The 26,719-nt window shown below is 43.9% G+C and overlaps 2 protein-coding genes across 4 annotated transcripts in view; one reads left to right on the top strand and one right to left on the bottom strand.

Annotated features, from left to right (window-relative positions):
* LOC118291001 (receptor activity-modifying protein 3-like) overlaps positions 1-26,442 on the bottom strand; it is a 41,714-nt gene extending 15,272 nt beyond the window's left edge. Inside the window, exons 1-3 of one of the 2 annotated variants that reach the window (XM_035618845.2) lie at positions 26,296-26,442; positions 8,045-8,102; positions 7,316-7,534 (exon numbers count right to left, since the gene is read on the bottom strand). In XM_035618845.2, the coding sequence (XP_035474738.1) occupies positions 7,316-7,367 (52 nt within the window). In that variant the 5' untranslated portion in view covers positions 7,368-7,534; positions 8,045-8,102; positions 26,296-26,442. Of the gene's footprint in view, positions 1-7,315; positions 7,692-8,044; positions 8,103-26,295 lie in introns of those variants that run through there. The other variant, XM_035618844.2, reaches the window with a different exon arrangement.
* Positions 9,910-22,694, top strand: zmp:0000000991 (mucin-5AC). Of its 2 annotated transcripts, XM_047329752.1 has the most exons (6): positions 9,910-10,146; positions 12,169-12,683; positions 13,679-13,797; positions 13,884-14,070; positions 16,132-16,177; positions 16,843-22,694. In XM_047329752.1, the coding sequence occupies exons 3-6, from the start codon at positions 13,746-13,748 to the stop codon at positions 21,988-21,990; spliced, it is 5,433 nt and encodes a 1,810-aa protein (XP_047185708.1). In that variant the 5' UTR covers positions 9,910-10,146; positions 12,169-12,683; positions 13,679-13,745; the 3' UTR covers positions 21,991-22,694. The 2 variants fall into 2 exon arrangements, with proteins under 2 accessions (XP_047185708.1, XP_035474735.2); XM_035618842.2 differs by lacking the exon at positions 12,169-12,683.
* Positions 26,443-26,719: the final 277 nt, after the last annotated feature.

The raw sequence follows: 26,719 nt of genomic DNA, 5'->3' as shown, positions 1-26,719 counted from the left end.
TTACGAGTTTTTGAAATTCCAATCTCTGCAGACATTTTCCATCTTCACAAATACTGCACTTTCCAGTGTTTCTCCAAAAATAGTGTTATATCTGGCACTGTTCTCCTGGTGTATTAGTTTCTTTTTTTCCAATGCTTCAAACGTTATTAGTGATCTGAAAACTGGCACGTTTTGGAAAAGTTATGTTGAAACTTGAGTCTTTATTTTGACACAGATGTACATTTGCACTTGTATTCCAGACTGTCTCGTCTGAAACTTCGAGACACTGCAAAAGTCCCTAAAAATGTCACAAGTGATGGCAAGCACACTGTGTACACCATGTCCCAAGAGGAGCTAGACGCCAGCCCACTCATGATGCTGCAGAATTTTCAAAAATGCCAAAGTCCTCATGCAAAAAGTGTAGAGTTCACTTCACTATTACAAAATGGAATTTGGTTGATGACCTTTCAACAGAACCTTGCCTGAAACTGTCAGGGATCAATTAAGGATTAATTCATTTTAAAATAACTCATTTTTTTTCTATTTTTCCATCCTGGGCAAATAATCCCAGTATGTGAGAAACAATTCCCATAGAGGATGATGAAGACCATGCCAGCTTTTTTGAAGATGGGTACTGAACAAGTTGCCTTCAGCGTGCCTTAAGTTTCACTGATGTGACGTGTTTCACAGCAGTACCAGCTCAGGGTTTTGTGGTTAATGTAAACATGACCAGATTTTCCGCAGACATCCTCAACATGATGCCAGAGATACCAGTCAGGAGCCTCACAAACACAAGGATTTACTAAACTGTTAAGCTGCGTTCACACCAAAACGCATTACTCATGCGAGCTTGGCCACCGGGTCATTTATATTTACTCACGGGAGTAAACACAACCCGGGAATAATCTGCCCGTTCTCTGCCAGACGCTGATGTGGGTGACGTCAGGAGGACCTCAACGCTTGGGCTTTCGCGACATCGTCTCACGGGAATACTTCTGCACAAAGTTCAAATTTTTCCACTTGAGGGAGTAAAGGGAATGGCGCAAATTTTTGCATCTTTCGAAAGAATTCACGTCGGGCTTGTGTGAACGCACCATTGCATTTTGTGAGTTTTCTGGAGACAAAGTGCCGACAAGGCAAGTGTTTGCACAACAGAGAATATATGATAGATAAAATAAGACTTACAGTCTCATTGCCGCGTGGCAGAAACGAGGGAACTTAGGAATCCAAATGCAATCCGCAAAACACTGGTGAAACTCAAGACTCGACACTCCAGGGAATAATAAAAACATAACTGAAAAGACGAACTGACAAGAAGCACTATAGAAGATTATATACACAAGGAGCCAGGGATGATTGAACACAGGTGAAACACATGAGGGACAGGTGCACACAATCACAAGGGCGGGAAAAAGAACAAAGACAGGAAGTAAATCTAGAGAGAGACGCGAGGAAGATGACTTCAAAGTAAAACAGGAAATACTCAACTCAAGATGCAAATAACTGAAAAATAAGAACAGAGAATTCAAACTGTACACAAAAGGTCCAAAGTGTCTCTCAAAAGTTCATGAAAGGGCAGATCATGACACTTACACTTGTCAGTTATTGAAATGTGTTGCCATTTGGTTGCCACGATGCGCAGTTGTAGTATTTTACTGTATTATTAATATAAATTCACTGGTCATTATATCAACCAAACTGACAGTGCTTTTACAAACAGCATATACAGTATCTGTTCCTGGTCTCCCTCCCACATCTCCTCTCTCACCCATTGGTTTGCCTTCAATCCAACCGATCGTGGCAAATGTGCTATGTGATTGACTGAAAGCTTGCCGATGCAAATCCCCGTGCCAGCTGTAAAATCCGTAGATGACACAGATTCTACATCTATAATACGTCTCTGACTCATCCCTTCCCTGCTGCTGTGTGTGAGTCCACGTGGCTCCAGTCAGGGTTCAGATCTTCACACACTGATTTAAAAAAAAATTGCCAGTGGGGACATGCCATGTTTTTTTCCCGGCACTAACATGTGAGAGAAGTCTGCCCTTGGCACATTTTTAAACTCATGTTGAACAGCTCATGCCCCAACAAATATTACAGATTACAGAGAGCGAGAGCCCCGCTGCAGACAGAGCACGGCCACGGCCAGCAGCTGTCGGCCGCTGCTCAGAAGAAGTTTATCAAAGCGCTGAACACACCTACGGCCACAGGAGAGGCAGACCTGCCACTCACACTGTGTCACTCTTTTTGGAAATTTTACTCAGCGTATTTTGGGAGGTATTTTTTTACTGACAGACAAAAGAAATCACTTCTCGCTGCACGAGAGACAACCGAGTGGGAGCTGCCTGATTAGTTTCCGTCATCGCTCAGTCCTCATATAAACAGGCCGGTGGGACTCACAGTGGCGGAAAGGCACAGTGATTGACTGTTGGGGGAATTGATATTATTATTCACCTGCCAGCTGTTGTGCCAGGTGAGACAAACAGAAATCAATTCTGAGACTCTGTGAAAGAGACCAAACAAGGCAGGAATGTGGAGGAAAGAGCCATTTAGAAGTTTGAAAAAGGGACAAAGAAAACACATCTGGAGGCTAAATATTACACTTAAGAGCAAATATTTCATCATAACAAGTTAGTCTATGTCTCCATCGATTCTCTTAAATCCTAAAAAAAAAACTGCTTTCTCAAGGATCTAATATTCCCTTTCAGTACAAAGTTATCCTTTCTCTTATGGCTAAGAATAAGAATCCAGACGCAGTTTCAATCACAGTGGAGTCTTCCATGGGGGGGGGGGGCAGTTCTGGGGGTCAAGGAGGAAGGGTAGGAAGACCACACTGAAGAATGACACATGCAAGACAGAGGGGAACTCTGGGTACTTGGCGAAACAAAAGCAGGAAAAGGGAGGGGCGGGGGGCGGGGGGTTTCAGTGCTGGAAGACCATGATGGAGTCCGACTAAAATAAAATGCCAGCGTCGGAGGAGAGAGAATCCACGACGCAGGAGCGACAGCGGCTCGGGGCTGATGGAGCAGGTCAGCCGGTGATCGCAGGCTTGGTGGTTCCACAACATGTCGTGGATGATTGTGAGGCGCCGTGAGGGGATAACAGCTCCATATAAATGCAATCCATCCACCATGTGGAGAGGGAAATTGCGGTGAAGCTTTAGGGGAATAGGCCTCTGTGGAGTGAATCCATCTGTATACCAGTTATCATGGTTTGTGTGTGAGCACTGAGCTGCAGCGCTGAGCATCTTGTGAGGATTTTGTCTGCGCAGCTAAACAAAACTGTTTCATTGAAATGCTGTTGTTGGTTTTTAAGCATCGTAGCGTGCACGGTTAATATAGGGCAGGCTGCTGGTGAAAGATAAGCACCATGGATGTGACTATAACAGTGAATAAATACCCAATCATTCTTCGTTGGCAAAGATAATCAGCTGGAATAACAGCATTAGAGAGGCAACGCAATTAAGGCTTCATCAGTATTCCGCCACGCACTCCTCTTCGGCTCCACACAAGGATTTATTTGGAACACATAAAAAGACAAAAAACAGCCTAAAGCCACTTTGTTTAAGTCTCACTTTGACGAACCACAGAAGCGAGTTCCAGAGGAACACTTGTATCCAACATTTGCCATTTGGGAAAACGCTGTGGCCCTGGGTATTAACTATCCGAATGTCTGTAGAAAGAAAACAAATCTAATACTTGTGACATGGGCAACAGTTGCATGGATACGTAGTAGGAGACAGAGCTGTAAATTTAGAGCTTCAGTTGAAAAGGGGTCACCTTTTTTTTCTTCTCGGATACGTGAGCTGTTTCCCTGTCAGGGACCGTTCAGGATACCTGGCACCCTGGTGGAAAAGGTGTTTTTCCTCAATTTTCTTCCTCAGTCGGTCACAATCGCACATAAAACTGAAACACAAGTCCAACAACGCAGCAGTAAACACTCTCTGAATGATGCAGTCCGCCTCCCCCTGACACACACACACACACACACGCACACACACGCACGCACACACACACGCACGCACACACGCACACACACACACACACAGCCCATGTGTAATCAACATGTTTTGGCCATTAATTACAGCTCCAGCACAATCTGTGGGATAAACGCCAGCACAGCCGTGGAATGCATTATCACTCCAACTCTGGCCACAGCCTCATCAGGGAGGGGTGTGACGGATAGGCGGACAACCACGCACGGAGCCCGCTGAAGACGGACACTACACAGCTCGAGCAATTAAGAATCGACTCTATCGACCACGCGGTTTCTGTCGAAGCCCACGTCACGCGTGACCTACACGAAAGAACAAATGTCCAACCGACATTATCCTTGTTTCCCTGAAGGCTCCTGTCAGTGGTCTGAGCAGCGGGGAGGGTGAGGACAGTGCCAACGAGCTGCCTCTCTCAGCGACGGCAGGAGAGGAAGAGAGGTGGACAGGAGGAGAGCGGAATGATTGGTGTTACTCTGACACAGGCCACCAGCGAGGACAGACGGCAGTGTTAACTGAGTCTCTGTCAGGGTCCACTCACATGTACCAGTGCAGCCTGGTCTCCAACACTCTCTGCTTTCTGTGCTTTGCCCTGTATTTATTTAAAAATCTAGCAGGTGAAGACACCTGCTTGATGAAGTTACTGTTAGGAGCATCTATATAATGTTAATACTATACGCACCACGTTGATTTGACTTGACTCGCCAGTGAGCCTGCGTGGTTTAGAATTCTCTCAGCCGCTGTTCCTGTGGTGACGGGCAGTGAATCAAATGTTATGTCAACGTCAAGTATGAAACCAACATGCAGCCGACCGAACAGAGCGGTAAACCCCCGACACACCCACGGCCCCAGCTCATTACGGTACCATTTCAAACTTTCGAAAAGCCCGCGCTGTGAATGAAATGACTCCTGATCATTAAGTGTGGCCTTCTCTTGTCCTCATTAAGTCATCAGACTGAGTGTTGATTCACTTCCAGCCAGCGGAATAGTGCTCATCACCACAGATTCTCCTGTGTGACACCGGCCTCTGTTAGATCTCCTGCACTCTCACATGAAGACAAGGCTAACCTTGGACATCTGAAGGAACCAGGTAGAGGGAGATCCTGCAGATATTTTGAATCACGTGTTTGTAAGTGTAGCGAGCATCAGAGACGCAGGTTCTCTGCATACTGATACGACATCCCACCTACAACCAAGGATGTGTCGGACGAGCTCTCAGGCTGTCTGTCCTCGGGCCCGGGCCCATTCACTCCTGCTGAAGCCAGTCCACATCTCATCGATGTATACTTTCTTTCCAACAATACTTTTTTTTTTTAAAAACATGTGGACAAAGTTGTTTTTTCTGCCCTGTGAAAATCATGCATTTCCAAAAGAACTCAGCTTCTATTTTACGGACGATTGAAAGTGACTTTTTAAAAACAATATTCAGCCTAAGAAGCAGAAGTTTTTTTGTTTAACCCACAAAGGAAAAAATTCAAATGTTTCCATTTTTTTTTAGATACAGGGTTTTCACTATTTGTCTGGGACTGTTATCAATGGGGGATTTGATGCAGTAATGAGTATTTCCCGCAGCAGGTCGGTGGACTGTTAAGTGCGTTGTTGAGCCGAAATGAGTTACAGACTTCATGGTGATGGACCATGATAACCAAACTAACCAAACAAATATGACAATACACACTGATCACGTTCTTTTAAAAAAAAAATGCAAACTGACATGTCCAGGATTTGTGCAGAGACACGACGAGCAGCTCTCGTTCTTCAGTCAACCTGAAAGAATTTCATCCCTGGAATGTGCAGGTGATAAACACCAGTCCCTAACGCACACACACACACACACACACACACACACACACACACACACACACACACACACACACACACACACTGAGAAGACCCAAATGCACTGAAATCTCACCACAGGTTCTAAGAAAAGCATTTTACTAAAAGCTAAAAACAACAATGTGTTTTGCTTTTTTTCGGATGGCAGTGGAACAGAGGGACCCTGAGGCATTTTCCCACATTGTGAGAAAGGACGGTTTGCTTGTTTATTGGGGTAAACAGATGCTTTGACTGTGACGCAGCTGAGGACTTTATCCATCAACCATCCTGAACGCAACGAATCAGACGGCTCCTTCAGGCAAGAGTTATCACCGTGAACTTATCATTTCTACACACCCCAAACATAAATGAGGGTCAGTTTGACGATACGTACAGTGTTTTACCTCTCCTGCTTTTTCATAATGCTGGAGACTGAACATAAATTATGTTTTAAGTGAGAAAGGGACTCTGTAAGCTTGTTTTCTGCATGGCTGGCCAGCGCTGTAGGGCCCACAGCTGTTACGTGGCAGAGATCCTCGTGTACTTATAATGCAACTCTTTAAAATAGTACAATTAATTCCCAAAGTGTGTTTTTGTCAGGTGTCCACCCTCGGGTTTATCCCTCCTGAGGCAAGATGGGTAAAAAGCAACATTTTGCCTCTGGATATAAGAGCCTGAGTCTGAAGTCTTTCTGAACTGCAGACCTTGAAATTGAAATCCTGTATCACCGTGGCTCAGTGTGTCCACATGGGAGAAGGCTGTAGGTATTTTTCAATCAGTGTCAGACCAACACCAAGGATCAGCTCAACAACTGCTCTGTCAGAGCCCTGGACCCTCTACACCCACATCCCCGCGCTCCTGGCCGGCTCAGTATGTGAACCAGCACTGCTTCTACGCTGCTGACCCTCCTTCTCCTGCTGATGAACTGTGATCACAGGACAAAACAAGACTGTATCCAACATCACAGAGCCGCAGATCTGCGGGGGCGTCAACACCGTAAGCATCTAAGCCCTTGACAGCAGTTAGACTAGAGTGTCTGTTTGGGTTCCGCCGGTCACAGCCCTGCACCACATGAAACATGATTTCATACATGATTTCCTCCACCAGCTAATGAGCCAGATCCAGAAATTCCCATTGGCCCCGATATAGGTCAGGTCTATCCACTGGAGCATGAGGCCATGGCACAGTGTTCCTCACTAACTGCACGGCTGTGAGATGTGCTGGATGATCCTGATACTTCTTATAGTCAGGCAGTGCACAGACACACACACACACACACACACACCGTGTGTGTACAGCTGTGTGCTTGCAAGGCACACAACCTGTAAATGTACAGTAATACCCTGGAGCAGATTACTTAGTGCTGTGTAAGACTCTGTGTGCAAAGGGTGAAGTGGGTCTCCATCAGCTCCACTCTCAGTTTGTGTGATGCTGTGACATTTCTCCTGATGACACCACACACACAGGCTGGTTGGTGGTGAGACGATGGAGGGAGAGAAAAAAATCATATCAAATGATGAAACTCACCCAGAATTCCGACAGCAAAAAGTTTCAGCACTGCGCACTCGTGTGTATCCATCACTCTGCGACTATCCACTCGCACTTCGGAAGAAACCTCAGCTGCTGCTGCTGCTGCTGCTGCTGCTCCGTGAAAATGTACATTTGAGGCGAACCATCATTGAAAGTATCCCCGTGGTGCAAATCCGCGATCCGTCATGAGTCCGAAAATGTGAGGCCGAAAGGAATCTGGAGGGGTTGGGGGCGAAAAAAGCCGCAAAGGGTAAGAAGAAAAGAAGAAGAAAAAACCCAGGAGGAAATGTGATCCCATGCAGCGTGTGACTCGGGGCTGTCCTCGGGATGATCTGAGCCGCGAGGAGTCAGAGCTCAGGACCAGTCCGCTGTCCCGCATCCTCCGGGGGGCGGAGGGGGGGGGGCGCGGGGCGGGGGGGGCTGAAGCTCCAGCACGATCCGGTGACACAGGAAACTGATGCAGTAGAAAAATGATCCAGCTTTCTTGTTTTCTTAATATAACAGGCATTTGAACATACGCACACAACTAACATCAATGAAGTTGTCATATCACTGCTTTCCAGATTTTTTTTGATGGGAAGTTATATGATGATTTTTTTTTTTTAAATGACACTAATAAATTATAATACAATTACATTATATTGTGATTGTATCAGTCTGGCTACATCGCTTATCTGCTTGTAGGCTCTTTGTATTTTATGTTATTTTTAATGAAACAACACTGACCTCTTCTGGTTCACTTTCACACTGCAGCCACAGGAGAAGACCACACCAGGCTCCACTCCTGTCACACAAGAACAGAGACACATGTTCATCAACACCAGGCACTTGAAAAACTGGAGAGCAATAAAAAAAGAAGGAGCCTGGTCGGATGAATCTGGATTTCTGGGTCAAAATGTGCAATCTGTGGCGTCAACGGTCCAGACTGCTTCTGGTGGTGTTACGGTTCGGGAGATGCTTTCTTGCCACACTTTGTAACAACCAATCGTGGTTCGAATGCCACAGTCAATCTGAGTAATCGTCGCTGACCGCATGCTCATGGTTTACCATCTTCTAATGGCTAACTTCCACCAGGATCAGGCTCCATGTCACGAAGCCAAAATAGAAAAGACAAAAAAAAAAAAGAATGACATGACGTGACACACAGTTCAGTGAACATCAGTGACCCCCTGGTGTGAATCCAGTAGAAACACCTTTGGGTTGTTGTGGTGGAAGAGGAGATTTGCAGCCGGAATGTGCAGATGACAAGTTTACAGGATTTATGTAATGCAGTCATGTCAACATGGTGCAGAGAATGTCAAAGGAATGTTCCCAGCATCCTGTGGAATCCATGACCTAAATTACTGAGGCAGTTGGAGGACGAAGGGAGGGACTACAGTGTAAGTACAGTTACCTACTGACTAGACAGTACTAAAGTGTAAAAGCCCTTTGTCCTAAATTGCTAAAAATGGTCATTGTGACTTGTTAGGATAATGAATTCATAGCTAAGATATTGGCATAAATATTGGCCTTTAAGCCCATGGTTTACTGCAGTAAAGTGTCATGAACATTTCCATGAGCAGTGTATAGATCTACCGGAGCTCAGGTATCTGATGTGCACTATTACAATGTGCGAGGTCCCAGAGGGGTTTTGGACCAGGACCTCCCCAACTGAGTCCACTGCAGCATGATTCTGTTAATATTCTATTTTGTTTTCAGGTAATGTTGTAACCTATGGGATTATCGAATAAATGAATTCTGGTGTGGCAACTGTAACAAGGCTGCTTGCATGTGCATAATCGAAGATTCCTGCTTCATTCCAGCAGAAATGAAAGGAGTGAGGGAAGAGGGCGCAGCATGTCTGCCAGCAGAACAAACTGAGTCCGAGCGGTGGAGAGAGTGTCTGCCAGGTGGTGGAGGGTGTGGACATCTGATGGACACAAAGACTCCCGACTTGTTTGCCCTGTTTTGTTTTAACCATAAGAAAAAGAAAAAAAGTCATGTTGTCCCAACACAGATACTAGCATAGTTTTCTTGGGCGGTGCAAACCTTCCCCGAATAGTTTTTAAAAATCATACACTGTATATTTCAAATTAACATTTACACCACAGCATTGCCTTCAGTTGCAGGATGCACACCATCAGATATACACCATACATTAACGAGTTGAGTAATGGGGTATCTGAAGACATTTGAGGCCATTTTATAATCTCATTTGTCACAAGATTATGATCATTAGAGCGTGTGATCAGTTTCTAAGTTCAGTTTAATTAGTTCAAATTAATTAAAACTCAGGAGTTGTGGTGTGTCTTCTCAATTACCGTAGGCCAATGTGCCCCATGTTTCTGTTTGTTGTGTATAGCACAAACAAATCTGCAAAAAAAACCAAAAAACAGATGAATTTATCATTACATTTTGGATAAATTGTTCTTTGATCACAGAGTTTCTCCTTAATAACGTTGTAATAGTCTCTGGTGGAAACGGAGCAATAGTCATTATAACAGGAGAGCACTGAGCAGCCGGGCGGTGACCGGAGAAGGGAATGTGGCCGAGTGGGGCACGTGGAGAAATGGGACGCGGCCGGCGGTGATTTAATGGTCTCACCTGTGTCCGACTGCAGGTAGTTCAACTTTAACCTCCACCCCGGACACTGACTCGCCGTCCGCCGCACTCTGTGCTGCTGAGGCATTTTTTTTTTCCCGACGCCTAGTCGTGTCGGTGTGAAAAGCGAAGTGTCACGGAACCGGTTCGAGGAGGATGTCAACAAGTGACGCAGCAGGAGCGCAGCGGCGCAGAGCTGCTCCGCCCGCGCGCAGGACACGACGAGCCGCGCGCACCGCGACTGCAAGGTAAACTAACACTTTATAATTGTACTTACAAAAGCTACTGCCGCGATGGCTTTTACGCGCGTGTTAAATGTTGCTGCTATATATATATATATATATTTATTTATTTTTTTTAAAAGAAACTGTTTCCCGGATTCTTCTTGTGGCCGCGGCGCGAGCCGGAGAGAGACAGGAACCCCCCGGCGCCGAACTCCTTCGACGGATGTGCACATTCCGTGCGTCGGTGCTCGTCCGGAAGCGCGCGCGTGTCTCGCGGTCACCGGGGGACGAGGACGTGATTCGCGGCTTTGCTTCGGTCAATTCGGCGCTGACGCACCGCAGTCACGCGGCACCGCGCCGCCCGGAGTGAACAGTGAACTCATTTCGTGTGCTGTTTTCTCATAAATGTCCGTGTCTTCTATCAGGCACCGCTTCTTCTAAAAGTTTCGCAAAACGTGCCACTCTTTTCAAATAAAGTTTGGTGAGACGGCGGGGGGTTTGTTTTCTTCCCTTTCGCCCTTTAATCGTTAGTAACCCGCTGTTGACCTGCAGCCGTAGGGTTAACTGATCGTCTGGAGCCGGTAAGCGTCAGTGGATTGACAGGCGAGCTGGTACACGCAGCCCCAGGCCTGCACTTTCACACCTCTGCTCTCTCTCTTCATTGCTGGATATCGATCTATTGGCCCAGAGACAAACAGCCACGCTGGAAGTGTGACAGGCACTGGAAGGTGTGGCAGCAAACAGAACAAGTCTCACTCTGCAAAGTTATTAATTTGTCTTTGGATGCATTTCAAGAAGAAGGTCATTAGATGGAACATTACATGCGCTTGTGTTGTCAGTTGCTCGAGCACACACCCACGGTTGCTAGCTCGGGCATGGATATTTTGTTATTTTTGTTATGCAAGTGTTAGCTGGCAGATATGTGCGCGCGCACACACACACACACACACACACACACAGTCAGGCTGACCTGCAGTGAAGAATACACCAACATACTTGTGTGACAGCCAGGCAAACTGGGCACAACGCAAACATAACAATTACTCATCGGCCCACGGAGGATCAAAACGAAACAGTTCACACACACACACACACACACAAACAGTGCTTGTGTCGCATGGCTGTAGCACTGATGGCATGTTCTATCAACCTGAGGTCAGAGGTCACCGCAGAACTTTACCGCCAAGAGTCCGATGAGATGTTAAGATCATAACTCAAAGTGTAAAAGTTGTCAAGAGAACCGAGAAAAATGTGATAAAAAAATATATGAAAGATGATTAACCACTGCTTTGTTTTTGCTGGCACACATTACCTTTGATTAAAACTCGGAAAGACGCTGGAACAAGAGAACGTTGGACTTTTTTTTTTTTTTACCTGATTGGTTAATCAATTACTGTTGCTCAGCAATGAATTCATACTCGCTCTGGTAGAACCACAGCAGCGTTCCCGGACCTTTTGGTTAATAGATCTGAGAGTATAATCCCACAGGTATTTCTGTAGAATCTAAACAGTAACAGGAAAGATGGTGGAGTTGCTCAGTCATTTGAAAAAAAGTAAAAATTCTTATTTTATATAGAAAATCTAAAGCTGAAACAGCTGTTGATTAATTGACTAGACCATCAACAAAGAAAATAGACTTCACTGTTTCCCACTTGTCAGATTTGGATATATTTACTCATTTTCGTCATCCTCTGCGGTGATAAGTGAACTGTAAGAATCCACAACGATGGAAATTGCAATTGCTCTCCGGTCCAGTCTGCTGAAAGAGAAGATGACGGGGTTACTTCATAAGCCCGTCTAATAGGCAGAGCCCTGGACTGCTCAATTAATCCCATAATTAGTCATGATGGCAGATTTCAGACTCTGTACCATTGGGGGACAAAACGTGAGTGTGATCATGATGATCTGAACAGCAGGTCCCTGTTCTGCATTATCACAGGCCTGTCCTCTCTTTCTGGTTGAATTATCCATACATGGTCACTGACATGCTTACTAGGACTAATATGGCAGAGCTGTTTGAAGATTTCTTTTTTTCTGTTGCCCCAGGCTGAGGCAGGATCAAAAACACTCAATGATCCACATGGAAGGTGTCGGCCCTTGGCATCGAGAGAGCAGCTGAGAAACTTCCTCCCTCCCTCCATCATAACTCTCCCTGCTTCTTTTTCATGTCGCATCATGTTTTGCTTTTATAACAGCATCACTGATACTATGCCCCAATGGGGCCAGGGAGTCATCCCCAGAGGGCAAGGTAGATATGGAGAGGCAGAACTGGGTGTGATGGCCCCTGTTATTGTGAAAGGTTCAAAAGGAAAAAATTAAAAATACAACACTGTGATTGCACAAAGCCGTGCAGGATACATGGATGTTTGCTGCATCCATGTCACCTCCAGGCCCCTGGATCCTTGTTCCGATTTGTATCCACACCTGAAAGTGACCGTGAGTAGAAATACAACACTGTGATTGCACAAAGCCGTGCAGGATACATGGATGTTTGCTGCATCCATGTCACCTCCAGGCCCCTGGATCCTTGTTCCGATTTGTATCCACACCTGAAAGTGACCGTGAGTAGTCATTTGACAGATACTTGCCGTCATTTAATTCGTTTTGTTTGTCGGACAAAGGTTGCAGGGAGTCGTACGTGTTGGTATTTTCGATAGCCGCCTCATCTTTGCTCTGTGTCCTCCTCGTGTTTGGCAGTTGGCTCAGCGTGGGTTCGGCGTTGGGCAGAGGCAGTAAATGTGAATATGCATGTTTGAGTGGGAGCGTTAGCGCTGTGGTCGTAAGGGAAAGTGTGGTATGAGCAGAGTCGAAATATTATGTAACCACATCTTATCTAGTCCGCTGCTGAAGTGATAAAATTCATGTTCGTCTGATTTTCATTCCACCTTAGTTTTCTGCCTGCACCAGTGAAATTACAGCACACAGTCATTCAGTGTGATGCAAAAAAGGTTTAAAAATTCGTGGGACAAGTAGTTTTTTCCACTCAAGTCTTTATTACTTTTATACACTCACAGATAAAACTACCAAAATACATTATACAACTGCAAAAAGGGTGGTGACATTTTACAACTAGTAATATAGTTTCACTTATTAAACTGTTTAATACAATACAATAATTATTGTCAATAAATTCTTTGTGCATGAAGAGGTTACAGTGTAACTAGGTGCAGAAAATGCACTGGAGGTTGCGCCTAAACCAACTTACGTTTTCAGAAATGTGAAGACGAGCAAAGGCGACCATGTGGTGACCACAGTAACAATCACTGCTGGTGTTTTAACCTTCAGATTTCAGATGCAGGTAGATATTGTCACTGTGGCGAAAAGCAATAAACGCCAGATTACATAATCAGCTATGAATAAAAAGACATACGTCGTATATACCTTGACCGTAAATCCGGCTCGATCTTACCCACAGCTGAAATGCCTTCCTCCCCCAGCAGCTTCAGTGGGGCTGCACAGTGTCTGGCGGTATCATCCAGCAAGTCCAGTAAATCTTTAGCATTTGTACATGAGTAACAAGCTGAAATGATTAATTAAACTTTCTGTGTTTTGTTAGACCACAGCAGGATGAAACATTTGATGAGAGGTTGCAGCCGGATGTTCATAACTGTGATGAAACCCCAATGGGCCAGGACAATCACCTATCAGCCACCAGACAGGAGGGACCACACAGAGGTGGAACGAACACACACACACACACACACACAAGAATTTATATTTCAATGTGCAGCAGTTAATCAGCTGTTCTGATTCTATTGCAGCACTAAAACTCGGGGCGGACAGAACAAGAGCGCAGGAGGCTGCTCCGTGTACTGGTTCAGAGGTCCACTTCCAGAAGCCCTGTGGCCCCAGATTCACCACCTCTCTCCTCATAAAATTTTCCAAGACTCTAAGCTTTGACAAACCAGAGGTGGAACTCAAGCCGAAACCTGACTCCTATCCACGCAGGTAAGCCAGGAAAAGACACATCACTAGCTTAATGCATTGTTTTCCAGGTACTAACAGAGTACGGTCTGTCTGTCTATTATTTTATTAACAAAGTGAGTTTTGTGTTAAATTTTGATTATGATGTGACAGGATGCAGGCCAGTAGACGATGTAACTCGTAGTTTGTTCTGCTGTTAGCGACAGATGGCCGCCAACAACTGAGTCCGGTTCTGCAAGAAATTTCTTCCTGTTAAAAGGGAGGGGTTTTTTCTCAGCGGTCACCAAGAGCTTGCTCATTGTGGGAACTGTTGGGTTTCTCTGTAATATTGTGAGGTCTCGAGCTCACTATGTAAACGTATGTTGTGATCTGGCGCTATACAAATTAAATTGAAATTCAAAAATTGAATTGAACAGGACTGGAAGCTGTCTCTGCTGTTATTTTCGAACCTCATCAAGTTGATATCTTTCTGTACATCATTGCTGCTCTGACTTGTCAATAACATGACGCATTTGTTCTCCACCTGTTAGTATTGATGACTCGTGCCTTTCATCGGTAAACTGTTCAGACCAGTGTCCCAGGAACTGTTATTGAGACGTTGAGTAGGAACATGGGCCACTAACGCTTGTCGTTATCAGATTTTCCAACATTAGGTCAAACAATAACTGAATCAGTCAACCCTGTCTTCATACTGCAGCTTCTGACACGCTATCTGTAAGGGTCAGCTCCTTGTATAGACAAGGAAGTGACCTTAACTAAGTTACCCCCCCCCCACCTGAGAGACATGTGCTCCAGTGACTCCAGAGTATAAAGATAAGAAGCTCTTAGCTCCCTTTCAGGAAGCCTGACCATACGTCTACATAGTGAATGCGTCACAAAGAGAATTAAAGGTGAATTTGGATAAGATCCGCTGCTTGGGTATTCTGGGGAAATGTTGAACTTGTCCCTTCAGTCAATCCGACATGATACAAAAACTGCTTTTGACATTGAGTGTGGTTGGAAAGGTGTGCTGTGAACTTTCCCTTGAACTTATCTGCATGCCAATGTGTGATGCAGGGTGAGATTTCAATAGTCAATAAATGTAATTGATTCAACTGGCTTTATTGGTTCAAGAGGAGACACGCCTCTTCAGCTGTCTGCGAGCCACCCGTCTATTCATGCCATCTAACATTACCTTATATAGAATCTGTGTTTGTGAATGTGCAGTACACACATGTATGATCCATATGCTGCCATGTCCCATATCAAAGCATCTTGTAAGTACTTTCATAAACGGTTGTGAGGTGTGTGTGTGTGTGTGTGTGTGTGTGTGTGTGTGTGTGTGTGTGTGTGTGTGTGTGTGTGTGTGTGTGTGTGTGTGTGTGTGTGTGTAAGTGCACATGCGACAGTGAGAAAACGGTTTAGTAGGGAGAGACAGAGGAATGCTGACCGACCTGCTGATCAGCATTGCTGTGGCAAATGTGAGACGTGTAATTCCTTAAATGTTTCACACGATAAACTTTACAGCAGAGCACAGGAAGACCGTGACTGTTAATTGTCTCACCCTTATTATCATTTCCACAATCCTCTTAGATGGTTGAAGTCTTTGTGAAACCTCTACCATTTTTTTCCCACAATAAACCAAGTTCACTCAATCTCAAACATTGTGCAATTCACAATACCAAAGGTCAAGATTTTACAAAGGTTTCTGTCTGCCGGCTTCTTTTATGGCTTGCAAACAAGAAAAGTGCCCATTGCATAACACAGAGTATATTTAAAGTAAACGCACAACTTAGTTCCTGCAACTTAAATGATGAACAAAACTCAAAATTTGTCACCTAGACGATAAACTGCCTTGTCAAACTTATTCATCATTACGTTCAGTTTTAATGTGCATAACACATACAATAACAATTGTAAATCATACGTGTGCAGCACTTTTATTGTAAGACAAATACAGTCTATAAACTAAAGTTAATATGCTGGGTAAACGTAACAAGCTGTGTGAACTGTACGTCATGTCCAGTCTACAGTTAAGTGACGGGTGTTTTCCTGACTAATGTGCCCAATGGATTTTCATGTCTGCTCTCTCTGCTGTTTTGACAGTTTCACTGAACCACAGAAGCGTGAGACTGAGGACAGCTGCTGTCAGGTAAAGATCATCCACAATACATCATAATGTTAACAGGTTTACAATGTTAATTGTGTTTAATTGTAAATTTGAATCTCAGTCAATCCAAAATATTCCAAATAAATCAATACTTGAGATACTTAGTTTAAGGCAACAAGTTAACATAAAACATAGCAACATAATTGGTGACATTGCACATTGAAAACAAGTGAGATTGGTAATTATTTTGAGTTAGAAGGGACAGGGTGTGGTGTGCATTGTGTATGTGTCCTTTGAAATCTCCAATGTCTTTCAAAATAACCTGTTTGCCAAGGCCTGAATCTCTTAATATCTACACCATGAGGACAGAAGCTTAAGCGAAGCTATGGCTTCTTTGCCAGCACATTAGTTCTGATAGCATATTTACTGTGAAAGCCAGATAGCATGAGCACAGAGTTTGCATTGGTATGATATGATGAGCTGAAGTTTACATATGACGAGTTAGGCTTAAATAATTGAGCTAGGCATATTTGAAAAACAAAAAACGTTTCTGGGATGATTATTATAAAATAATTTAATAATGGGGGAAAAAAATTAAAAGCGATTTTAATATAATTTCAACATTAAATAAATATAATTTGTGTTTGGTAAAATTGTATTTAGTATGCGACATCTGTTACATGCAGTAAGTTTTTTTCTTTTAACAGGTTAACAGACAAACACCACCACCAGACCCCCCTGCAGAGACAGCCAGTGACTGCCCATTACCACGGACAATACCATTTCTTGACACAAAGGAAGAGGAAGTTATCTCAAATGGTTGCAATGAACTGGAGACTACCAGGCACTTGAGTGTAAATCACACTTTGTCAAATGATGACTTTGGACCACATGAGTATAATGGCTTGCACATACTTCCGTGTCGGGCTCAACCAAAAAGTACTGGCTCTGGACCAGTAGAGGAAGACATAAAGGACCATAAAAAGTTTGAGAACCAAAGGAATCTTGAACTAGCCAACCCTGCTGCAACCATGCTGTCTTCCACCATGGTAACGGTTCTTGCTCCACACTGGAGTGGCCGACTACGACGGACCAAAAGAATTGAGGGAACTGGAAATTCAGAATCCCAGGGGAATTTACAAGATGTATCAAGCACTGCAGCAAACCCTGCTCATGAGGACACTAAAAACCAACATGGTGCAATGAGGGTGTTTACAGGTGGATCGCAACCCCAAGTAAGAGCCCCGTTTCTGGGAACCAGGAGGAATACAGAGGACTGGACAACAAGGAGTGATCCTGCAAGAGTGGAATTTGAATCTAAGAGGAAAATGATTCAGACAGTCTCTCTGGATGTAACATCTGGAAGGATGGACAACAGGAAACTAGATATAGGTGCTTTAAGCCCTGTAGCCACAAATGCACCTCTGCTATCGCCCCTGTCCCATCACCCAGATGAACTAAAGAGAAATTCAAAAACTATGCATCAAGGAGCACTTTCAACTCCAAGCTCTAAACCAACAACCAGCAGTATGCTTCTGTCTTTAAGAAAAATCAACTCTAGTGGCAGGAGCTCTAATGCAGCTTCCACCTTCTCTGATGAAAACCCTGCACCAAGTGATCAAGAAGGAAACTTGCTCACAACACACCTCTCTCAAACCTTTCTCAATAATAGTGAGCAAGAGCGGTCAAAGTCTGTCCTCTCTCCATCGTCCATTTCTTATAGGACATCTGAAACCGGGCCTATCCTTTCCCCATCTTCCTGCAACTACAGAGAAATGAACACATCTGGATCACGCTTCTTTTCAACTTCCCCTATAAACAAAGACACACCCTTCACCCGACAGCCTCCAACATGTTCCAAACAGGCATTTCTGAGCAGAGTCCCATCAGCAAGGCAACAAAGCTGCAGGGATTCAAACAAAAATACAAACCAATTCCCAAAGAGCTTAATCCCCTCACCAAGACATTCCCCATATGATCACTCTGCCCTCCTAAAACCCCACCCCCTTCCTAGAAGGACCACACTGACATCCACTTCCTGGTGGAAACAAGTTACCCAGGAAGGTAGTTCCCCTCTACCACCCAGTGATACAACTAACATCAAAGACCAGCTGAACACACCCTTAGCTCCACCCTGTAATGATAGCAGTGCCTTAGCCTTGCCAGGTCCAACTGACAGCAAAAGATTTAGTAGTCAAATCAACAATAACAGAGACAAAAACCAAACAACAGAGTCAGTTTGCAAAGGTAACATGGAGTCACAGGGAGGAACTCACAACCTTAAACAAAGAAATGCCAAGGATTCACCTGAGCACAAATCTGACAGGCTATTGAAACTGCAGTATGGTTCCTGTTTAAACAACAAAGAACCACAAAAGCCTCTCAATTTACCTGACATTTTGTCAAGGTCTAAAATTTGCAGAGCTACAGCACAAACAACACTGAGTCACTCTAAGGATCTCAGTAAGGGTGCTGTAAGTAATAGTTCATTTATAGCTAATGTAACTGAATTACCTCCTACTTTCCCAAATCTCAAGAGCTCAGATACACCTACAGAGAGCAGCAGCAAATACAATAATGATCATTGCTCATCCAAAACAAACAGCAACCTCGCAACTCCTCACAGCAAGGACTCCGAAAAGTTTACCCAACAATCTCTTTCTAACACCGTCTCTCTCAAAAGTCAAGCTCCTACTTCTCAAACTACATCCGGTCCTCCACTAACCCCAAACACCAAAACTAGTTCTTCCTGTCATTTTGACACAGTTTCTTCTCAGACCAATGTTCACACGTCATCAACCACTGGCTCTTCCCAAACATCCAAATTCACCAACACAGCCAATGCCACACTTCTTGGATTTGAAAGAAGCTATGCCTCAATTCCCAAGCATATCCAGCCTAAAACAGTGTCCTGCCTTATTTCAACAGTCGGTGCTTCCTCTAAAACAAACTACAACCCTGTATCCACTGCATCTGTCCCCTCCTCTAGCATTGGGATCCATCCTGTAGCCACAGCTGCCCCAAGCCCTTCCCTTTTTACTCCTCCGGCTGCTCTTACTATTACATCTTCTCCCACCACTATCAACCTCTCCTCTCTCCTAACCCCCCCTGCGACTCCAATCATTACCAGCCCCAGCTTCTTAGAAACTCCCAGTCCTAAGGAAGGGATGAGATTTTCAAGCAGCCCAGAAAGAGACCAAAATAAATCACGCCGGGTAGAAGGAAAGAGAGTAAGACGAGTAACTTGGGAGGACTCTGTAGATTTGCAGTGTTCTGAGTCCATCACAGATGAGAAGCCAGAGCCGTCTGGAGTCCCAACAAGTCCTCCATCTCCCTCCATGTCCCCCCGAAGTGTTAGATCTCCATCCATTTTCTCCTTTCTCAGATCAGGCAGTCCAACTACAAGTACATCTGCTCTGTGCTCTCGTATCTCTGACCAGGTTAGACAGGACTTAACCACAACTGGGCAGGAGAGGACACCATCGATGGAGTCTGACACAGTTCAGTGCCATTCCTCTGCTCCTCTTTCCCTCACTCCTGACTTTTCAAGTGGTTATAAGCTTCGTTATAGCTCTCCACCTTACTCCACTCTTAAATCCAGCAGGTCAACACAGGGAGAACCAAAGACTATAACACCCAGATCACCCCTCTTCCAACAAGCCTCTCAGTCAGTTTATACTCCACTTTCCTTAAATGCTGACCCCAGTTCAGCCATGACTATACCCACATCCAAACCCCCTCTGTTGCATATCAACCCACCCCAGACATTGTCTTTGCCCTTCCAAAACAAAGTTGCTATACAAGAAAGTATCAAATGTGAGGTTTCAGACACTTATCAAATCAACAATCACAGCAACAATAGTAACCAAGATCCCCAGAATGGCCAGATATTACTAATCGACAACAGAGTTCAAATCAGCTCACAGTGTTTGCAGGGTGTTAAGGCACACAACCCCTCTTCAGCATGTGTAACTGAAACACTGGTTTACAGCATTAAATCAAAAGTAAATACAGTCACAACTGCCCCAAAGAACACCACACCCAAACCTGTGCAACATACGGCAAACACAGGTTCTGTGGAGACCAAGTTAAGTCAACAACCTCACAGACTGAAGAGTAAGGAAGCGTCAAGTGAACCACATAGTCATTCAGATCAGAGCTCCAGTGGTGGCAGCTCAGCAGACAGTCAGTCCCAGTGCGAGGCAAGCTGCAGCAGAGGATCAAAGGAGAGTGTGCTTGGTAAAAGCACACTTTTTTCAGTGGAGAGCAGCAATGAACAAAGTCCAAAGAGAAACCGGTTTGCACTGAAGAAAAGTGTCAGCACACCAAACTCCAGTTTAGTGAGGTCAGACTCAGAGAGGTCTAACAAGACTAACAACAAAATGGACCAGGTCATTAACAAACTGAGACAAACATTCAGCACCAGACGTTCGGATGATGATCCATCATTTCCAAGGAAATGGAAACGGGTTTCCCAAACACCTTCTGTTAGTGGATTAAGTGACATCAACAATGTCGGTGATGTCACTGCCGACTGTGCCAAAAAGCTAGAGGAGAGAGTGCAGGAGGGGGGGGTGGTGATTATGGACGGGGACCAGGTAACAGAGGATACGAAGAGACAAAACAGATACACTATCATACCACTCCCAACTGTTGGTAACACAAGGGCAGGAGATAAGTTCTCCATTTGGTTCGAAAAATCAGCGTCAGAAACTGACCAAGAGGAGCAAAATGTTTGTGCAGGACACAAGTCTGAAAGTATAACCCAAGTTCACATCACACCCCATAGCCCAACAATGCACCAGTTTGACAACATTACAGATCATAAACCCACAAACCAGTTAAGCATATGCAGAGATCCCAGTCCTGGTAGGAGCCCTAACCCATCGGGTAGTTATCCTACTCAGTTAAGGAAGTCCACATCGAGCTCCAGGAGCCCCTTCTCTCCCTTCTCCTCTATTAGCCCTCTCTCACAATTTTCCTCACCTGATGTAACAGATGACAACGTCTTCTACAGTCCAAAGCCGCAGCGTCGCAGGGAACCCTCCTCACCATGTGAGCCAGGAGAGGGAATCAGCCTGGGGGGTTCAAGAAGAAGCCGTGCATCCACTGGTCCTCCAAGTGCAGGTCCAGGACAGGACAATGAGCACTTTGCATCCTCCTATGCAGACTTAAAGTATGGCATTGAGCCTGGGAGGTCATTCTCTGTGAGCTCAGTACTCTCCAGTCGACCCTCAGGGCCTGGACGCATCTCCACTGGATCCAGATACATGAGTGTGGGTGATCTCTCAAAATCATGCTTGACTTGCGGAGGTAATGCCAAGGACTTGGATCAGTGGTCTTTCCCACCTGATTGGAACGCAGAATATGATTGCCAGCACCCAGGTGAATGCTGTGGGTCATATTTCTCCACTGACCCTGGTAAAATGAGATCAAAGTCTCTTCCCCGATCATTGACCAGGCGATTGGCAAACTGGAGCTCAGATGTGTCTCTTTCTCAACCTGGAACTACCATAGCCTCAAAACCAGCCCATCTTTGGAGCCCTAACATGAACACTTTTCACTTTGGATGGGATACAGACGGTCCCCCAACACCTCCTCCAACACCTCCCCTGTCGCCAGTATCCAGACGAATGTCCACACCTCCCAGCATTTCGTCCCCTCCCTTTTCAAGCTCGCCCGTAGCACCACATTCAGTGGACACCCAGTCCTCCAGAGGGCATTTACCCTCCAGAAGTTATGTGTCCAGCCTTAGCACCTTTGACGAGTCCACCGACAGCAGCTCAGACACGACAACAGATGATGAATATTACTTAGAAACAGGTGAGGGCGAAGAAAAGGAGACAGAATTGTGAAAGCAGAACAACAACTGTCTCTGTGGTCCTGTACTTTTATGATGATGAAGAAGGAAATACCTCCACGAGAAGAAAGATTGGCAGTAATCTGTAATGTACAGTGACCTTGTTTGCTTGTTTACTCAATGTCATACGGGACAGCTGGTTGCCTGCATGATTTATGGTGTTAGCTGTTATGTTACAAGCATGATATTATCAGCAGAGGTTTAATTACGTTTGAAAGTATGTACAGAGCATTGTATATGGCTGCAGGGCTGCTTTGTGTGGATAGGAAATTAGCATTGTTCAACATTTATAGTTCTGACAGTTGCATGGCATTAGTGAGGAATATACATCTGTATAGCTGTTTTAATAATCAAACTCATCTGTAAGGTTAGGGTTTTGACATTAAGTCTTGCTTTGACATTTGCATTTCATCCTGCTACTTAATAAGTGCTGAGGTAATGTGGATACATGTGCTATCATAAGATATTTTATTGTCTTTCTTCTATGTTTGAAGATTGAAATGAATCAAGGTAAATGTCAGCATAATGCAGATGCATATTTTCACTTTTTTAATGTGGGCAGTGGTTTAAAAAAACCTGTTCTCTGGGATGAAATAACATGTTTTAACATGTGTGTTCTATTCAGCGCTTACTCCCATTTGCACAGTAAAAAGTCTTAATATATATATTTTATAAATAAAAGTAATATTTCCATCCGTATTTGTGGATTGTTTGCAATTTATTTCACTTGCTGTTTTGTGGTGTTAAATCACCCAGCCTTAACCAGTGTGATTTCTTATCGTGTCATTTTGTCGCTGCATTTCCCATAGCAGTATTTACATGGCATAATAAGTGAAAAGGAATGTCGGGTATCGGCACGATGAAAGATTCAATGCACATTCCAGTCTGCAGGGAGGTTTCCGATGACCAATATTAATCACAATGCTATCTACTTCAAATATGGTGGGGCTGTTTCACATTATTCAAGTGGGTGTTTCCTTTTGTTCATAGCTTTGGCAACACAAACTGTTATGGTGACGGTTGGACTAAACATCCATTAGACTGGGTGTAAAATCGTTACTCCGCCTGTGTGTTGGCTGGTAGAGCCTTCCCAGGGAGACAGCCACACTGAGACAGTGTGACGATCTGCATCTGTATTATTAGCCATGATGTCACCTGGGAAGGGCTGGGGAGCTTCACAGCATGTGTCATCATGAGTCTTCAGAGCACTGATTTTCAATCAGTTTTTCCTTCTCATGCCATCATAAGTAAAGTGCAGCTAGCAGCTCTGTACTCAGACTAAAGACTTGTTACAGGCACTAGGCTCAATCTACGGGCGGGTGATAAGAGAGGCAGACAGAGTTTATCTTTTCTTTCGTACTGCGATAGAAACCACAAAGCGATATTTGAGGGGAATAGTGTTGAATGGGTGTGCCTTGTTGCTCTAATGTGTGTAAAGCCCACACCAATCTGTTTTTTCATTATGACACATTTTTCATCAAAAATATAAGAAATCCACACCCCAGTTAATTAGTAAATGGGGCAGACTTGCACTCGGTGATTAGCGTTTTTAATGAGGCAGTCGCCTTTTATTATAAAAACTTGCATGTCATAACATAAAGATGTCAAGCTGCGTGCAACAGTGTCGTATTTCTCCCAACAGTGAACAGCTTTTTTTCTCATGGCAAGCTGCAGGACTGTGCATAGTGGCATCAGTGTGTGTGTGTGTGTGTGTGTGTGTGCGTGCAGACCGTATCGCAGGTTGTTCAAAGACAAACAAAAGAGCGGACCAGGTGAGGTGAGGTGAGGTAAGAAAGACAAGTAGAGGGAAGGCATAACCTGGCTGATAATCTACATAGCACCTTTCAACAAAGTGATTTACATAAGAAATACTGTAAAGGGTCTTAAGATATGGAAGAAAACATGGCAACATGAAAAGGAAGAAAATTGGATACACTGTTTTTGTATTTTACTTAAGTGCATTTGTGATAATTGTAATCAACCATAAGGCAGTAATATAATTTTGACATGCAATAAGTTAATATGCTAATCATCTCTACTGACCTTTCTCCATTATAATACTGGGAATATTTGTGAATATTGCATTAATTTGTTACATAGGAAAATTAATGAATCTAACTATATGTTAAAAAACGAAAGCTGTCCTAACCTGCTGAGGCACATTAACCACTGCATTGCTAAGGTGTGCTACTTATTCAAAATAGAATATGTATTCACAAATGTATACATCATTCCGACCGACTAATAAAAAATTAAGACGGGCATTTTAATAAAGTTACCATTGAGCTCATGATAAATATTTAATAGGGTATTATTGATGTTTCCCTTCTTTCCAATATTATGGTGAGATAATTGAGTGGCGCTCTTTGGCCATCTAGTGGTGTCCGAGTGCTACTTTATAATGATGCAATGTCCAATGACATCAATAAAAATATTGGCTCTTTTGAGAAGAAGCAGCATGTATAGAAATAAATCATATTTTTTGCAATGTTTTCATTTTGAGAAACAACGTTGACAAATCTGACCTACCACTGTGGCCGCAGTTTGATTACTGAGAGAAATACTGTCAGGAGTTTTCTAAAGGCATGATCAGATGAGAGCGAACACCCACTGTACACAATGTTTCTACTCATTTCTTCTACACTAAATAATAATTCTCTGCTGCTGCTCAAACTACCAGCACAGGGTCAAACTCCTCTTTTCAAGCTGAAACATGAGAGGGAACTCTGTTTGCATTTTGTGGTTTGGAAACTGTTGTCAGGAGGTGCTGCATGGATTTTTAATTATAGGTACAGTGCAGGGCTCTACTTTGTGTTTATTTTTTTTGAAGTGTTAAGTATATTTTACAGTGTTGTACTTTACTTTTTCAATATTATTTCGTAGGTAAGAGTGCAGACCATCAACTCATACAAGATCTTTCACGCCGGCTCTTGAATTTTAACAACCAGTTGTCATGTAAATAACAAGTTGCTGAGCTCAGGGCTTCGGAATTTGGACTTTACTGTATTGCAGGTCAAGAGAATTGTCAATAGTGTGCAGTCTCTACATACAGTAAGGTTAAAACATGGTCCTGTGACTGGAGAAAGCAGAACGGCCTGTTCACCATCTCACAACTCAGCTTCCACAGCTCCACGCCTTGTTTCCAGAGTGTCGCTCAGGGGTTCAGGGCTAATCGGTTGTTGAGGTTTTCACTGCCAACTGACATATGTGGAATCTGACAGGTGTGTATATATACCTACAGGTGTATAAATCTTCCTCAGGTACAGGGTGGAAAGCAGGATTTTTTTTTTTACCACAGTGAAAAAGTCCCAGTGGGATAAATAGGGTTAAGTGTTTAGAGAGGAACCTAGAAAATACATGACTTCATTTTTCCAGCTCATATTCTAGTAACCACCTCTATTATTGAGTGTACCTCCAGACTTACACTATAATACGTGTTTCCACAATTTTCCAATCTTAATCCTAATCATACTAAAAATCAAAGACCTATACCTCTTCTGGAGATTCTCATACATTCTTAGATGCAACCACAATGAAAATGAACCGGCTATTCGTTGCACGTATAAACACACTATTCTTTATATCATATGCTGTCCAATAATAATAATAAGTATACGTATTCAGCTGCTCCACTGTTCATGATCTGATGAAAAGACAGAACGTTGAAGCTTTGAATCCTCACACGGATCACACACTGGATCCCTTAACTAAACTTACTGTTCCACACGTTTTAACATCATTTTTAAACATGCAGACAACTACTGTATTTTATAGCTGCAGCTGTGAAGGTAAACCATGTTTCCCCTGGCTTGTCTGCTTATTTTCGTGCAGTTTAACTCAATAACAATATTACTGTAATCTGTTATTATACAGTCAAATCAAAATATGAAAGTCCTTTCTGATTAGAGACAGTTAATATTAATAATATAATAATAATATTTGGGAAACTGTTCGTAGGAGCTGACTGGACACACACACACACACACACACACACACACACTGCCCCTAGCGTTTCCAGGTGGTACTATTGTTTGGTCACTGTCGTAAAGACTTTTCCTCAGAGCCCCTGAGGAAGTTGGAGATGACGGAGGAGAAGAAGTACAGTACGCACACTGGAGCTACCAGTAGGTTTTCTGGCTCCTAGCATTGACTAGCTGCAGCGTTAGCATCATGGCTAACTCAATGCCAGCGTCATGGCTACTGTCCAAAGCAGAAAACAACTGTAAAAAAACCCAATTTTGAACAAATAACCTCAGGTCAAACGTCAGGTAGTCTGGAGTAGGCTGCTTGTTTTACTTACTGATCTAGTAGAAAACCACAATCTCCTTCTTCACCTGCTTCTGTTCCTCCTGCAGCAACAGGATTCTGTTTCTCTGGCAAGGTGGAGCTAGTCTTGGCCAGTTCGGCTCGTCCATCGTCTGTCATTTCCATCACCGGGGATGCGTCCCCTGGAGAACGCTGTGCTCTTCCTTGTTTTGGTTACGCAACGGGTGACGCAGTTTGTTTGTGCCGTAAATGGAGTCGTCATTTTTCCCGCGAAAAAAAACAAAAGCGTCTGGAGGACGGGACCAATGGGTCTTACCTTCCCAAATGACAAGTTTGAGAGAAAGAGTTTTTATATTTCTGCTTAAACATCTAAATGTCTTCATAGAGCAAAACTCATCATTTACCAGTAGCGTCTGTGTTTTTCTTAACTGAGCCGGTTACATTGAAAATGTGTCGCA

The sequence above is a fragment of the Scophthalmus maximus genome, chromosome 21 (genome assembly GCF_022379125.1).
Source record: "Scophthalmus maximus strain ysfricsl-2021 chromosome 21, ASM2237912v1, whole genome shotgun sequence".
Taxonomy (NCBI): domain Eukaryota; kingdom Metazoa; phylum Chordata; class Actinopteri; order Pleuronectiformes; family Scophthalmidae; genus Scophthalmus; species Scophthalmus maximus.
This window is presented reverse-complemented; position numbering and strand designations above follow the sequence as displayed.

Excerpts from the sequence above, each read along its gene's own strand:
- zmp:0000000991 (XM_035618842.2), top strand. The coding sequence starts at position 10,055 with ATGTCAACAAGTGACGCAGCAGGAGCGCAGCGGCGCAGAGCTGCTCCG. Across the intron at positions 13,798-13,883 it reads ACAGGAGGGACCACACAGAG|CACTAAAACTCGGGGCGGAC; the intron begins GTGGAACGAACA and ends ATTCTATTGCAG. Across the intron at positions 14,071-16,131 it reads CCTGACTCCTATCCACGCAG|TTTCACTGAACCACAGAAGC; the intron begins GTAAGCCAGGAA and ends CTGTTTTGACAG.